This window comes from Suncus etruscus, chromosome 19, assembly GCF_024139225.1.
Source record: "Suncus etruscus isolate mSunEtr1 chromosome 19, mSunEtr1.pri.cur, whole genome shotgun sequence".
NCBI lineage: Eukaryota > Metazoa > Chordata > Mammalia > Eulipotyphla > Soricidae > Suncus > Suncus etruscus.
The window spans coordinates 30,243,168-30,259,467 of record NC_064866.1 but is presented as its reverse complement, the minus strand read 5'-3'; the positions used below and the strand labels follow the sequence as shown (position 1 = coordinate 30,259,467).

The window sequence follows — 16,300 nt, the reverse complement described above, 5'->3', positions numbered from 1 at the left end:
TCATTAATATTTAAAAATTGTTTTCATTTAGGTACTTAGATTTGTAATATTGTTACTTCTCCTTTTCATGGAAACATCATTCTAACACAGCACCACTTACTACAGAGTCCATTTCCCTCATGCACTGGCCCAAGTACCTCAACTGTAAGCTCAGTTTCAGAGATAAATTTTTTAATTCTAATGACATGTCATTAATTTTTATGTGATTGCCTGTGTATTTTTCTTTCCTTTATTGCATTCTACCTTCTAGCTTTTTCAGATCCACAAGAGGACATGAGCTTTATGTAATTCATTCCTGGTTCAAAGACTTTAATCGAATATTTGTTGAACGAATGAAAACTAAAGGCTAGAATTTAATGAATTGTGGCTGTCATGAATCTAAATGAATCTAGTTAGGTCAGTATATATGGGGGAGGTATGGTCCTGTTTTGGAATAAATAGCATAGACAAACAATGGGCACAGAGACATTAAGAAGTTTTCAAGAATAGACATTTATTAACTCTTAGTCTTTTAGAGCCAGCATGGGCTTGGCTGAGAAGGAGACATCTTGGGTACGCTGCTAGGAAAGGCTCATCAGAAATTAACATGGTTTGTGTAAGTTATCATGGGTTGTTAATAGAACAGTGAACACCAGGTTTACAAATTCTTCAAAGTTGACCTGTGCATCTCTATCTGCATCCAGATCTTGGAATATTTTGTCAATAGAACTTTGATCTTTGGATTGCTAAAAGGAAAAAACAGAGATGGTACATTCAAACTCCTTCTCACATTCTCTATGACTTCCACCCCTCAAAGTTCTGTTCAGAGGCTTTTCACCCACCAAAACTGTGCTGGAGACTTCAACCCAATAAAACATGGAAGTAGCATGAGCCATCCTAGACAAGAGGCCACATATAACCAGGCCTGGAGGGAAGGCTACAGTTCACTAAACACCCTATCCACTCTCATAGTTATATATAAGAAATTTAGTCCAGGGAGTACATTTGTGAGTGATGAAGAGACAAGTTGAATCAATGAGATGGAGATTTCCTTTTCTACAGCTAGGAGTTCTAGCAAGAATCCACTCTTCCCCAGCACCACCTTCAGGTCCTGAAACACTCTCAAGGCAAGGAAGATGAAAAGACTGAGATGAAAGGAGCATCACTTACCTTGAGGATGTTTGCCATTTCCCTTGTGATCAGCTGGCCCAGCTCACCCTTGCTGAGGGTGTCAGCATGCCCCACTCTGACTGAATACTGGTGGTAGATGTTGACAATTCCTTCCAGGTAGTCTTCAAACTTAGTCATGTTCAAGATTTCACCTTAACCTGCAGAAAAAAGAAATGTCTAGGACAGCTCTTTCCTGACACCTTCTACCTCACAATCTTTTTCTGCACCCAAAATGTAGACAAGTGATAACTCCCTATTTTTGTGTATGTTTTTGTTCTCTCTGCCCTGTGATTGGTCCCTGGTACAATTTTTACTTTATGGAAGAATGGGAGAGAAAAACACATATAGTATCACTCGCAGTCTAAAAAAAACCTTCAGCCTCAGTTTCTATGGCCTCCTATGTTCTCCCATTGGGTCCTAGGAGGATAAATTAGTGGGTACCACTCAGTCAAGATCACCTGGAAATGTCCCTGTGGTTGGGCTATTCCCTAGCTCCAAGTAAGATGCTTTAAGTCCTTTTCAGATTTCTGCCATCTGAATGCCTACCCATTTGCCATCACTTTAGGCTAAGATTGAATCTATTAGCACTGAGAGTTGATCTCCTTAAGTCAAAGAATAATAAGCATAGAAGTGCCCTCTAGAAGAAGTGGATGGTATCCCACCACCTTCTCAGTAATTATCTACCATATTGACAGCATGGAGCACCTGATATCCCAGATAAGGAAAGGATGCAATACCTGCCAATGTACAGGAACACGGAATGTAGCAAGAAGCTAGTCCTAGTGCAGGACATTTATCTAGGAGGTATTTATAGGACAGCCTCTGTTTCATTTCCAGTCATGAGTGAAGAAGTATCCCTGATTCATCTTGAAGTCGTTATTAGATAGTGCATTGTTGCTCAAGAGGAGCTTTAAAACCCATTATATTTGACTATGATTCAGTTAGTCAGAGAATATTCAAATATGCTGTCCTTTGCTCAGTATATAACAGAATATTATCCTTGCTCACCTATTCAGTAATCTTTTCACCCCAGAGATTTAATTCTGTATAGTTCTTCCTCAAAGAAATGCCAAGATAATAAGTTCTACTTTCTGATGACTCCCACCTGGCAAAGAAATGCCTCTCCAAGAATACTTCACATAGTAAGACTTTAATTCAAATTTGAAGGAAATATCTTGAATTTTATGAATAAACAACAGCTCAGAAAACTTAAGAGTCTCAAAACAGACTAAAATAAAAAACTTAAGGGTCTCCTTTAAGGCAAAGCAGACCCAACAAACCCACCAAATGCCCCCCCCACACACAAACAAAATCCCATGACAGTAATCTTTTCAATATCAATGGACTAAATGTACCAATTAGGAGATATAGAGTGGCTAAATGAATCAGAAAATTTAATCCAACATTTTGCTGCTTACAAAAAAAATAATCTGAATTGTCAGAGCAAATACAGAATTAAGTCAAGGGTTGGAGGACGATCCATCAAGTAAACAACTTCTTTAAAAGAACTGAGGTAACCATAATAACATCAGACAACACAGATTTTATTTTTTTTAATGCATAATTTTTTTTATTTAAACACCTTGATTACATACATGATTGTGTTTGGGTTTCAGTCATAAAAGGAACACCACCCATCACCAGTGCAACATTCCCATCACCCAAGTCCCAAATCTCCCTCCTCCCCACCCAACCCCCGCCTGTACCCTAAACAGGCTCTACATTTCCCTCATACATTCTCAATATTAGGACAGTTCAAAATGTAGTTATTTCTCTAACTAAACTCATCACTCTTTGTGGTGAGCTTCCTGAGGTGAGCTGGAACTTCCAGCTCTTTTCTCTTTTGTGTCTGAAAATTATTATTACAAGGGTGTCTTTCATTTTTCTTAAAACCCATAGATGAGTGAGACCATTCTGCGTTTTTCTCTCTCTCTCTCTGACTTATTTCACTCAGCATAATAGATTCCATGTACATCCATGTATAAGAAAATTTCATGACTTCATCTCTCCTGACAGCTGCATAATATTCCATTGTGTATATGTACAACAGTTTCTTTAGCCATTCGTCTGTTGAAGGGCATCTTGGTTGTTTCCAGAGTCTTGCTATGGTAAATAGAGCTGCAATGAATATAGGTGTAAGGAAGGGGGTTTTGTATTGTATTTTTGTGTTCCTAGGGTATATTCCTAGGAGTGGTATAGCTGGATCGTATGGGAGCTCGATTTCCAGTTTTTGGAGGAATCTCCATATCGCTTTCCATAAAGGTTGAACTAGACAGCATTCCCACCAGCAGTGGATAAGAGTTCCTTTCTCTCCACATCCCCGCCAACACTGTTTATTCTCATTCTTTGTGATGTGTGCCATTCTCTGGGGTGTGAGGTGGTATCTCATCGTTGTTTTGATTTGCATCTCCCTGATGATTAGTGATGTGGAACATTTTTTCATGTGTCTTTTGGCCATGCGTATTTCTTCTTTGTCAAAGTGTCTGTTCATTTCTTCTCCCCATTTTTTGATGGGGTTAGATGTTTTTTTCTTGTAAAGTTCTGTCAGTGCCTTGTATATTTTGGAGATTAGCCCCTTATCTGATGGGTATTGGGTGAATAGTTTCTCCCACTCAGTGGGTGGCTCTTGTATCCTGGGCACTATTTCCTTTGAGGTGCAGAAGCTTCTCAGCTTAATATATTCCCATCTGTTAATCTCTGCTTTCACTTGCTTGGAGAGTGCAGTTTCCTCCTTGAAGATGCCTGTAATGTCCTGTAGTGTTTTGCCTATGTGCTGTTCTATATATCTTATGGTTTTGGGGCTGATATCGAGGTCTTTAATCCATTTGGATTTTACCTTTGTACATGATGTTAGCTGGGGGTCTAAGTTTAATTTTTTGCAAGTGGCTATCCAATTGTGCCAACACCACTTGTTGAAGAGGCTTTCCCTGCTCCATTTAGGATTTCCTGCTCCTTTATCAAAAATTAGATGGTTGTATGTCTGGGGAACATTTTCTGAGTATTCAAGCCTATTCCACTGATCTGAGGACCTATCCTTATTCCAATACCATGCTGTTTTGATAACTGTTGCTTTGTAGTACAGTTTAAAGTTGGGAAAAGTAATTCCTCCCATATTCTTTTTCCCAATGATTGCTTTAGCTATTCGAGGGTGTTTATTGTTCCAAATGAATTTCAAGAGTGTCTGATCCACTTCTTTGAAGAATGTCATGGGTATCTTTAGAGGGATGGCATTAAATCTGTATAATGCCTTGGGGAGTATTGACATTTTGATGATGTTAATCCTGCCAATCCATGAGCAGGGTATGTGTTTCCATTTCCGTGTGTCCTCTCTTATTTCTTGGAGCAGAGTTTTATAGTTTTCTTTGTATAGGTCCTTCACATATTTAGTCAAGTTGATTCCAAGATATTTGAGTTTGTGTGGTACTATTGTGAATGGGGTTGTTTTCTTAATGTCCATTTCATCCTTATTACTATTGGTATATAGAAAGGCCATTGATTTTTGTGTGTTAATTTTGTAGCCTGCCACCTTGCTATATGAGTCTATTGTTTCTAGAAGCTTTTTGATAGAGTCTTTAGGGTTTTCTAAGTAGAGTATCATGTCATCTGCAAACAGTGAGAGCTTGACTTCTTCCTTTCCTATCTGGATTCCCTTGATATCCTTTTCTTGCCTAATCGCTATAGCAAGTACTTCCAGTGCTATGTTGAATAGGAGTGGTGAGAGAGGACAGCCTTGTCTTGACAACACAGATTTTAGGCTTAAAAAGTTATAAGAGACAGAGATGGGCATTTTTTAATGATCAAGTAAAAATAATGTTACCATCTGGAAATTAAACAGCTCACTACTGAACAACCAGTGGGTAAAATATAAAATTAAAAAGAGTAAATAAAGAGTCCAAGAAATAAATTAAAATAAATATGAGAGTTATTAGAATTATTAGAATTTGCTCTGAATCGTCAGAGAAAATACAGAATTAAGTCAAAGGTTGGAGGACAATCCATCAAACAAATTACTTCTTTAAAAGAACTAGGTAGCCATACTAAGATCAAACAAAACAGATTTTAGACTTAAAAAGGTTATAAGAAACAGAGATAGGCATTTCTTAATGATCAAGTGATTTGTACATCAAGAAATCACACTCCTCAACATATATACACCCAAAAGAGGGACCATGAAATACTTAAAACAGCTGATAGTTTCCTTAATGAAAGACATCAATAGCAACACAATAATATTGAAAGACTTCAACACTGCATTGTCTCCTCTTGATAGAGCAACCAAGATAAAACTCAACAAAAATATATGGCTTTGAAGAAAGAAATGGAAGAGAGTGGCTTAGTGTGTATATATGTATAGTATATATAGGCTTTTTCATCCCCAGAAAGCTGGATATACATTCTTCTTCAGTGCACAGGGAACATTCTCCAAGACAGACTAATAGACTACATACTGGACTATAAAACATACCTCCATACAATCAAGAGGGTAGAAATTGGATCAACTTTCTTCTCAGATCATGATGCACTGAAAATAGAAGTGAAATATAAACAGACATGGAAAATAATGTTAACATCTGAAAATTAAACAGCTCACTACTGAATAAGCAGTGGGTAAAATATGAAATAAAAAAGAGGAAATCAAAAGATTCCAGGAAATAAATGAGAATGAAGACTAGAATTATTAGAATTTGTGGGACACAGCAAAAGCATTACTAAAAGAAAAGTTGTAGCTTTGCAAGCATCCTTCAAGAAAGGTCCTTCATAAATAACTTGATGTCATAACTTAAGAAATTCGAAAATGACCAAGACATGATCCATAAGCATTCAGGAAATAATAAAGCTGAGATAAAATAATAAACCTTGGTACAGAAATTATTGAAGTGGATCGAAAAATTTGCTCATCATTTCATCCTTTTCTCCCCTTACTTGTTGTGAATTTGCAGTGAGCTGGGTTCTAATGCCCAATATCTTTGTTTAATGGCAGCTTCAAATTCTTGCAACTAAAAGATATTCGTAACAATAAAAATGAGTGCTATGCTAAAAGAAAAATGAAAGAAAATGTTGAACCGGACACCCATAAAACAATCTAAAGATCAATAAAAGCAATTGTTGGTTCTTTAAAAAAAAATAAAAAAAGATCGATAAACCATAGCAAGATTCTTAAAGATAAAATGAATAAGAAATGAAAGGGGAAATATTAAAACAGATTCAACAAAAATTCAAAAGGTAATCAGAAATTACTCTGAGAATCTTTATGCTACCAAACAACAGAACCTAGAAGGAATGGTCGAATTCTTAGACTCCTCTAACCTCCTAAGGTTGAATCAAGATAATGTGGAATACCTGAACAGATCTGTCACTATCAAGGAAATTGTAATGACATAAAGCCTCCAAAAAATAAAAGCCCCACTAGTGTATTCTCCATTTCTCAATGGAGAAAGCTAAAAGTCTTTTTCTAAGATCTGGCACAAATTAAGATTGCCTACTCTCATCACTTCTATTCAATACTGTACTGTAAATTTTTGCCATAGCAATTGGGCAAGAAAAAGATATCAAGGACATCCAGATAGTAAAGGAAGAATTTGTGCTCTCACTGTTTTTTATGACCTGATAACATATTTATAAAACCTTTAAAACTACCAAAGAGCTTCTAGAAATAATAGTAATTTATATAGTAAAGTGGCAGTCTACAAAATTAATATGCAAATATTCATGACTTTTCTATATATAAATAATGAAATAGAAGAAATAAATACTTGGGGCCGGCGAGGTGGCGCTAGAGGTAAGGTGTCTGCCTTGCAAGTGCTAGCCAAGGAAGGACCCGGTTTGATCCCCCGGTGTCCCATATGGTCCCCCCAAGCCAGGGGCGATTTCTGAGTGCTTAGCCAGGACTAACCCCTGAGCATCAAATGGGTATGGCCCGAAAAACCAAAAGAAGAAGGAGGAGGAGGAGGAGGAGGAGGAGGAGGAGGAGGAGAAGAAGAAGAAGAAGAAGAAGAAGAAGAAGAAGAAGAAGAAGAAGGAGGAGGAGGAGGAGGAGGAGAAGAAGAAGAAGAAGAAGAAGAAGAAGAAGAAGAAGAAGAAGAAGAAGAAGAAGAAGAAGAAGAAAAAGAAGAAGAAGAAGAAGAAGAAGAAGAAGAAGAAGAAGAAGAAGAAGAAGAAGAAGAAGAAGGAGAAGAAGAAGAAGAAGAAGAAGAAGAAGGAGAAGAAGAAGAAGAAGGAGAAGAAGAAGAATAAGAAGAAGAAGAAGAAGAAGAAGAAGGAGGAGAAGAAGAAGAAGAAGAAGGAGGAGGAGAAGAAGAAGAAGAAGAAGAAGGAGGAGGAGGAGGAGGAGGAGGAGGAGAAGAAGAAGAAGAAGAAGAAGAAGAAGAAGAGGAAGAAGCAGAAGAAGAAGAATAAGAAGAAGAAGAAGAAGAAGAAGAAAAGAAGAAGAGGAGGAGGAGAAGAAGAAAAGAAGAAGAGGAGGAGGAGGAGAAGAAGAAGAAGAAGAAGAAGAAGAAGAAGAAGAAGAAGAAAAAAAGAAGAAAAAAATACTTAAGAAATCATCCCATTCACACTTGTGCCTCAGAAAATCAAGTGTCCTTGAATTCATATAAAATAATAAACCTCCATGAACAGCTAAATCAATTATTGGGAAAAGAAATTGGGAGGAATCTCTTTACCAATCTTCCCATAGTACAATAAGTCATTAAGACAACATGATATTTTAAAAATCATTTTTATTGTGACCAACATGAATTATGAATCTTTCACAGTAATATTTAAGGTATATAGTGACATTGAATCGGGGCATTCCCACCACCAGTGTTGTCCTCCCTCTACCCCTGTTCTCAGCATGCATCCCATTTCCCCCTACTTTGGCCTCAGACTGCTAGTCTAACTGATCCCCTCTTTTGTATAGCTTGTTGTAGATTGAGTATCGATTCTGTAAAACAACATGATATTAAAATAAAGACAAACTATCATATAATTAGAAAATCTTGGAGATCCTTGAATATCCTGAGACTTACCTTCAGGTATAAAATTAATTAATCTTTGATAAAGGAGCAAGAAATATGAAGTGGAGCGAGGAAAGACTCTTCAACAAGTGGTCTTGGGAAAACTGGCTATTACATGCAAAAAAAAAAGTGAGCTCAGACCTGTCTTTAATGCCATGAAAAAAACTCAAGTAAAAGTGGATTAAATATCTTAGTATCAGACCTGAAACTATTAGGTACATCTAGAAAATCTAGGCCACTCTTTACCCATTGAAGCTAATGGCACCTTTATTAGCTTCATCTTCACAACTGTCCAAGCAAGTGGAAGCAAAGATAAACAAATGGAACTATGTTAAACTAAGAAGCTTTTGCACCTCAAGGGAAATAGTGACTAGGATACAAACACTCTGCATGGATGAGAAAAACTATTCACCCAATACCCTTCTGAAAAGGGATTAATATCTCAGATATGTAATGCACTGGTAGAGCTTAGCAAATCAAAAATATTTAACTCCATCAAAGAATGGGGAAAAAAGATGAACAGAAATTTCCTCAAAGATTAACTACAAATGGACAAAAAGTACATAAAAATACTTCACATTATTAATCATCATAGATATGTGAATCAAAACAACAATAAAATAACAACCCACAACCTCAAAAAGAACAAGAGCAGCCAATGCTGGTATGGATGTGGGGAGAAAGGGACCCTTATTCACTCAATCCATGATGTCAACTGGTCCAGCCCTTTTGGAAAACAATATGGATATTTAACAAACTAGAAATTGAACTTCCATATGACCCAGAAATACCACCCCTAAAAATATACCCTACGAGCCCAAAATATAATGCAAGAAAGATATCTGCACTTCTATGTTCAAGCAGCACTATTCACAATAGTAAGAATCTGGAAACAATCAAGTGCCCAAGAATAGTTGAGTGGATAAAGAAGTCATGGTACAAATACACAATGGAATACTAACTAAGCAGTTGTTAGGAAACATGAAGTCATAAAAATTTGCTTATACATAGATATGAAGAATATTATGCTGAGCAAAAGGAGTTCAGAGGAATTGACATAGATCGCACTTCTATCTGTAATATAAAAATAGTATGGTATTGGGGCTGGAGAGGTGTCGCTAGAGGTAAGGTGTCTGCCTTGCCAGGGCTAGCCAAGGAAGGACCGTGATTCGATCCCCCGGTGTCCCATATGGTCCCCCCAAGCCAGGGGCGATTTCTGAGCACTTAGCCAGGAGTAACCCCTGAGCATCAAAAGGGTGTGGCCCAAAAAACAAAAACAAAAACAAAATAGTATGGTATTAATATCTAGAAACAATAGAGATGAGAGCCAGGAGGAGCAGTTCATGGTAGGAAGCTGCCACAAAGAGCAAGGGAGTGCAATTAGGGAAGAGAAGAGACCATTAGGAAAACGATAGTTGGAAATGATCACTGGTTAAGAACTGGGTGCTTAAAAAAGATAAAGTGGGCAGAGCCATAGCACAGCAGTAGGGTGTTTGCCTTGCATGCGGCCAAACCAGGATGAACCCTGGTTCAATCCCCAGCATCTCATATGTTCCGTGGAGCATGCCAGGAGCAATTTCTGAGTGCAAAGCCAGGAGTCTCCCCTGAATGCTGCCAGGTGTGACCCAAAAACAAAACAAAACAAAAAAAGTTATCTGCATGATATGCCTTCAGTAACAATTTTGAAAACCACAGTTTCCAATAGGAAAAAAATGGAAGAGAGATAATAAAAATATCTGTCCATAGATAGGTAGGGAAGAAGCCAGTGGAAGGGGTGGAGGAAAACTGGGGACTTTGATGGTCGAAGATGTGCCCTGGTGAAGGGATGGGTGTTGCATGTTGTATGACTGAAACTCAATCATGAACAATTTTCTAAGTGTGTACCTCATGGTGATTCAATTAAATAATTTATTAAAAAAGAGGTTAGAAACGATGGAAATCTGAATAAAGTATTAAGTTTTATTCATACTTGGAAGATACATTCATTAGTTTTTATAAATGTGGGGACAAAGAAATAGTTCAATGACTGAGAGCATATTTTGCATGAGGGTGGGCCAGGTTTGTCCTCCACATTGCTCATGGATTTCATAAAACCTCAAGTACAGAACCAGTTCCAGTCTCTGAGCACTACCAAGTGTGGCACAAAATAAGCAAAACACAAAAATCAAAATAAATGTATGTGGGGATGGAGTGTTAGTATAGAGGGTAGGACATTTGCCTTGAACAAGGCTGACCCAGATTAGTTCCCCAGCATCTCATATGGTCTCCTTAGCACTGCTAGGAGAAATTCCTGAGTATAGAGTCAGGACTAACCCTCTGGGTGTGATCCAAGAACCCAAAATGAATCCATGCATTATATTAGTATAGAAAATTAATAATGGGTACAAGTATTTGAAAACAGTTTGTATTATCTATTTTTCTATTAAGGCTGAAACTTCTTTAATAAAATGTCTATACTGGGGCTGAAATGATAGTATAGTAGGCAGTGTACTGGCCTCACACACAGCTAATCCAGGTTTAGTCCTTAGCACTTCATATGTTAGCTCATGATTCATCAGGAGTAAACCCTGAGCACTGCTGATTTTGGCCCAAATCCCTTCTCCTAAATTATCTATACATGTAAAACGATCCAGATCAATCCCTGTTGCCACGTGTTTCACTCTAGGTTTAACCTGGTGGCCCCCAACAGGATATGCCACAGGGCCCAAGCATAGAACTGGTAGGTCTGGGGTCAGAGCAGTGGCACAAGTGTCTGCCTTGCATGTGCTAACCTAGGACTGACCTCGGTTCCATACCCTGGTGTCCCATATGGTCCCCCAAGCCAGGAGCGATTTCTGAATGCATAGCCAGGAGTGACCCCTGAGCATCACCAGGTGTGACCAAAAAAGCAAAAAAAAAAAAAAGAACTGGTAGGTGTGCCTGCTGCGTTCATGAGTGGCCCCTGTCGCTTTCTCTAGATTAGCATGGTCTCTCTCCCCTTCTTTTTAGCACTCTGGGAAGAACCATATTTTTTTAAAAAGCATCTTTGGGACCAGAGCGATAGAACAGCGGCAGAACGTTGCCACACCATGAAGCATAGACATCTCTGTTTTAGGGGAAGATTGGCCCTCCAGATGTGTCTATTGACTTTCCTGGAGCAGTGATCTGAGTGTCCTCAAGAAATATTTTAGCCAGCAGGCCCATTGGTGGACGTTAATTAGACCCCCTATATGGATTACTGGCAATATTTCTGAAATTCATGACATGATAGTGACATTACAATTTCTTTCTTAGTATCTGGCACCTTCTCTCCCTTGCAAAAATACAGGCCAAAATTATAGGCCTGGGTCAATGACTCAAGGAAATTTTCAGCACCAAGTCTGTTAGAGTTTCCCCCACTGGCCAGATAAATCTGCATTTCTAAAGCAAAGTGGTCAGTGAAAATGCAAACCCGCTTTTCTAGTTTCAGCTTCTAGTTGGTAAACAAACAGTCCCTATCTTCCTTGCTAGTTGCTATGGGCTAGCCCCCAAAGGGTAGCAAAACAAGCGTCTCATCCTTTGTCATAAGAACCTCCTCTCTAAACTAGAACACTCCATTCTTCTTATGTTACTTTCTCCCTTTTTAGCTCGGGATTCTTTTCACCTCTATTGGCTAGTTTTTGATCTGTATATTCTAGGGCAGGGGTCTCAAACTCGCGGCCCGCGGGTCTTTTGCAGCCCTCCATACAGCATTTTGTGGCCCGCGGCCGGCCTTCAAATATCGCAGTATTCGCGATTATTCGCTTACCGAATAATCGCAATAAAAATCGCATTAGTAAGAAAGAAAAAAATCACATTAAACATTCGCAGTTCCGTTCGGGGTATGCAAATGTTTAATGCGATTGTTTGCGATTTTTTTTCTTACTAATGTGATTTTTTATTGTGAATATTCGGTAAGCAAAATCCCTTATGCGGCCCTGCCTCACCCCGACTTTGCCTCCTGTGGCCCCCAGGTAAATTGAGTTTGAGACCCTGTTCTAGGGCCTGCTATCATTGTATCCCTTCTAGTAAGACTCCCCGCCTTTTGTCAGTGTGGAAATGTCTTTCATACCAGAGACTTGTGTGTGTATAAATATGAAATATTATATTCATATATTTATATATTATATATACATATATTACTAACATGGAAGAGTAAAATTGTCTCACATCTATTGAAGATACAGGTCCCCATACAAGTATTTTGTGTGGTTTCATTATTTCATATTTCATATTTCACTACCCGTGCAACCCACTCTCCCTAAAGTGGATTCACTGAAATCCCACTGATGGCTATAGGACAGAAGCCGCCTCCAGGAGGGCATTTGCCTTACAAGCAGCTGATCCAGGACAGACCAGTTCAATCCTGGCCTCTCATATGATCCTCCTAGCCAGGAGTGATTTCTGAGGACATATCAGGAGTAACCCCTAAGCGTCACCGGGTGTGACCCCAAAACCAAAAAATAAAAGCATCTTAGATCATGCCATTGATTGTTTACAAAAATCCTAATTAATCTTTATAAATAGTCCTTGGGAGATACTTATATGTCAATATGCTACGTTCATCTGAAAAAATGAATCTAAACACATGGAAGATGTTTTTCTAAGGACCCAACCCAACTTTCATGTTGCTCAAAATCTTTGTCATGGCCAGAAAGATAATACACTTATTTTATGTGTGGATGTAGCGGTAGTGACCTTGTTTCAAATTGCCAGCATGAGGATGTTCTGGGGTGACTCCTGAGCACTAGACATTGCTGAGAGGTATGGGACACACCAAGAAAATAATCTTTCTAAAAACTATTAAATACATAATTGCATTAGGGCTAGAGGGATAGGTGGTGACTACATTAGGGCTAGATGATACCCCCCCCCCCAAAAAAAACACTAAAAAATTACCTAATTTGTTATGCTTTAAAATATTTATTGTAATTTTTTTCATAAAATGATAATAGCTTTGTCATTAAAAACACATGGTCAGGGGCCGGAGAGACAGCACAGTAGTAGGGCATTTGCTTTGTAAATGGCCTACTCAGGAATGGCCCAGGACCAATTCTGGGCATCCCATATGGTCCCCCAAGCCTTCCAGAGTGACTTCTGAGTGCAGAGCCAGGAGTAATCCCTGAGCACCACCAGCAGTCCTCAGGGATTATTCCCGGCTCTGCTCAGAAATCACTCCTGGCAGGCTCAGGGGACCACATGGGATGCCAAGGATCAAACTGGGGTTGGTCATGTGTAAGGCAAAAGCCATACCTGCTCAGGCCCCATGGTCATACTTTTGTAAAACACAATGTAACTTTTGGTAGATGTAGATGGTTTTATGTCAGACTCATTTTTTTCTCAATTATTTTCTTTTTTTTTTTTTACCTCCCCTCTCCCCCAATGCAGTCACCTCTTTGTCTTAGTAGCTATTCTCTACCACAGTGTTTAGGGGACCCGGAGATAGTATTCTGGCAATATTTAACCCACAGGGCCAGAGGGTCCAATATTCAGGCCTAGCAGTGCTTGACTTCACCAGTATACATACATCTAGCTATGCTTGAGAATACAAAATGCTAGTACTTGAACTCATGTCCTATAGCATGCAAAGTATGCAACCCTCATTTATATCTCTAGCCCTAATGCAGTCAATTAGTAATTAGTCTCTAAAAAGATGATTTTGTGGATGTTCCCCACACCTCCTGGAAGAAGTTCAGGGACAAAGAAACAAGAATTCTGTCTACCCTCCAGAATTTGAACCAAATGGGCTCAGATACCTTTCTAATATTGACAGAGAGGGCCTCAAGCACACAGGTGTTATAGAGATATGTATACATAAATATGTGTATTTACACATATGTATTTACACACATATGTATATATAAATTAAATATTACACATATATATAAACTATATATTTGCACATTATATGTATATGTAAACTATAGAACTTCATGCAAGAAAGCAAGAACTGAAAGCAAGCACTTCCTACTATAATAAACTTTAAAATGTACTTGTTAAAGAAGCAGTCTGGGAAGTGGAAGGGAAGGTAACCTGTGTCCATCAGTGGAGGGAAGTTGACACTTGTGGTTGGATTGGTTGGAACAGTCTATTTCTGAAACTTGACTTTGAACAATCACAAGTACTTCATTAAAATTTTATTTTTTTATTTAAAACATTTTAATTTTTTTAGTTTTTGGGCCACACCCGGTGACACTCAGGGGTTACTCCTGGCTATGCACTCAGAAATCATTCCTAGTTTGAGGGACATTATGGGATGTTGTCCTAGGTTAGCCAAGTGCTAGGCAAATGCCCTACCGCTGTACCACTGCTTTGGCCTCAAAAATAAAAGCTATAGAGAATCTATCAGCTATGGTGTAGGAGTTTGAGGGGTGTGGGCATAGTCAGGGAAGATGCCACACTGAAAAATTGCTTTGCTGTATTGAGGAGGGTGCATAGGACTAGCCCTATGCTCAGGGCAAGCCTTGTATTTATGTGAGTTGTTTGTACCCTTATATGGTCAGATTGCCACCTCTCTTAGTTCAGAAATACAATGGGGAGAATAAGTGAGAGAGTATTTATTTCAATATTGTAATGCCCTTCAAAAAAGGGCTTTAAAATCTTTAATCTCATTTTTCCCCTTTCTCCACCATGCAGAGAAGCTAGCATGAACCTGAACCCAAAGCCTACTTTCCCGAGACCTAGACACCAAAGGTCTCCTAGCTGGACAGAGACATCCTCCACTGTCATGCAAGTTCCATGTGGGAAGATCCTACACCCAGACTTCCATTTGGGAAGCTTCTCTCATCCCTCTGAGCACCAGCCCTACATCTGTACCACCATTCCTCATCCTGCAAGGCCTTGCTGTGAATTAACTCATAGGAAGTGCTAGGCACAATAGCTGATTTGTAGACTGTGGAATAACAAATTTATCCTTTTCTCTTTCTTCTACATCAAAATCCAGAACCTCAGTGTAAAGGGAGCTTGAAACTCACCTCACATCCCCAACCCCATTTCCAGGCAAGCCATGTAGTTATTTCCTCCTGCTCGAAGGAAAATGTTCTGCTGCTGGCCTTGGTGCTTGATACCTTGGTCCCAAGGCATGGCTGGGATTTGTGGCCTCCAGATGTCACATGGATTTTTTTCTGTTTCCTCTAGTCAAATTGCAGAAATTCCATTAAAACTTGTTTTACAAGACTTTTGGTATATATGCACAATGATATACTACTCAGTTTGAAGAAAAGAAAAGACGAAATTTGCTACTACATGGAAGGATCTGGAGAGTATTGTACTGAGTGAAGTTAGCCAAGGAGAGCATTAAACAAAGAATGACCTCTCTCTTGCATGGGATATAAAGGAACTTAACAGTATACCTTGGTACTTTTCTATTTTTTGTACATTTTATGCATATTATTTTTGTTCTTAATTAATGATTTAGAAATTATATTTTTATTCTATCATGAGCTTTTTGTTTCTCCAGAACAGTGGTCCTCAAACTATGGCCCGCGGGCCACGTATTGTATTTGTATCTGTTTTGTTTCTTCATTGCAAAATAAGACATATGCAGTGTGCATAAGAATTCGTTCATAAGTTTTGTTTTTACTATAGTCAGACCCGCCAGTGGTCTGAGGGACAGTGAACTGACACCCTGTTTAAAAAGTTAGAGGACCCCTGCTCCAGAAGTAGATAGACAACTGACTTTGAAACAAGAGAGCAATCCTATCTGGCAGTTCAGTATCACAGAGACTATTCAGAGACTGTTTTGATGGATATTTTTGCAATAATCCTCAGAGACAAAGAGAGGAGGGCTGGAAGATCCAGCTCACAATATGAAACTCACCACAAAGAGTTGTGAGTGCAGTTAGAGAAATAACTAAACTGAGAACTATCATAACAATGTGAAGAATAAGGGAAGTGGAAAGCCTGTCTAGAATATAGGCTGGGGTGGGATGGGGTGGAGGGAGATTTGGGACATTGGTGGTGGGAATGTTGCACCAGTGAAGGGGGGGGGATGTTCTTCACATGACCGAAACCCAACTACAATCATATTTGTAATCAAGGTATTTAAATAAAGATATTAATTTAAAAAAATAAAATTTTAAAAATAAATAATGCTCATCATATAAAAATGTTTTGATAGTTATGTGACTTACAAGTGATACACCATAAATGTATAGTGT

The 16,300-nt window shown here is 38.7% G+C and overlaps 1 protein-coding gene across 1 annotated transcript; it reads right to left on the bottom strand.

The window, feature by feature from the left end:
• Positions 1 to 581: 581 nt before the first annotated feature.
• On the bottom strand, positions 582 to 1,287 carry LOC125997164 (protein S100-A12-like). Its single transcript, XM_049765613.1, has 2 exons — positions 1,150 to 1,287; positions 582 to 725 (listed from the first exon to the last, which is right to left on the bottom strand). Exons 1-2 carry the CDS (start codon positions 1,285 to 1,287, stop codon positions 582 to 584), a joined length of 282 nt encoding a protein of 93 aa, XP_049621570.1.
• Positions 1,288 to 16,300: the final 15,013 nt, after the last annotated feature.

Excerpts from the sequence above, each read along its gene's own strand:
- LOC125997164 (XM_049765613.1), bottom strand. The coding sequence starts at position 1,287 with ATGACTAAGTTTGAAGACTACCTGGAAGGAATTGTCAACATCTACCAC. Across the intron at positions 726-1,149 it reads AAATGGCAAACATCCTCAAG|CAATCCAAAGATCAAAGTTC; the intron begins GTAAGTGATGCT and ends TTTTCCTTTTAG.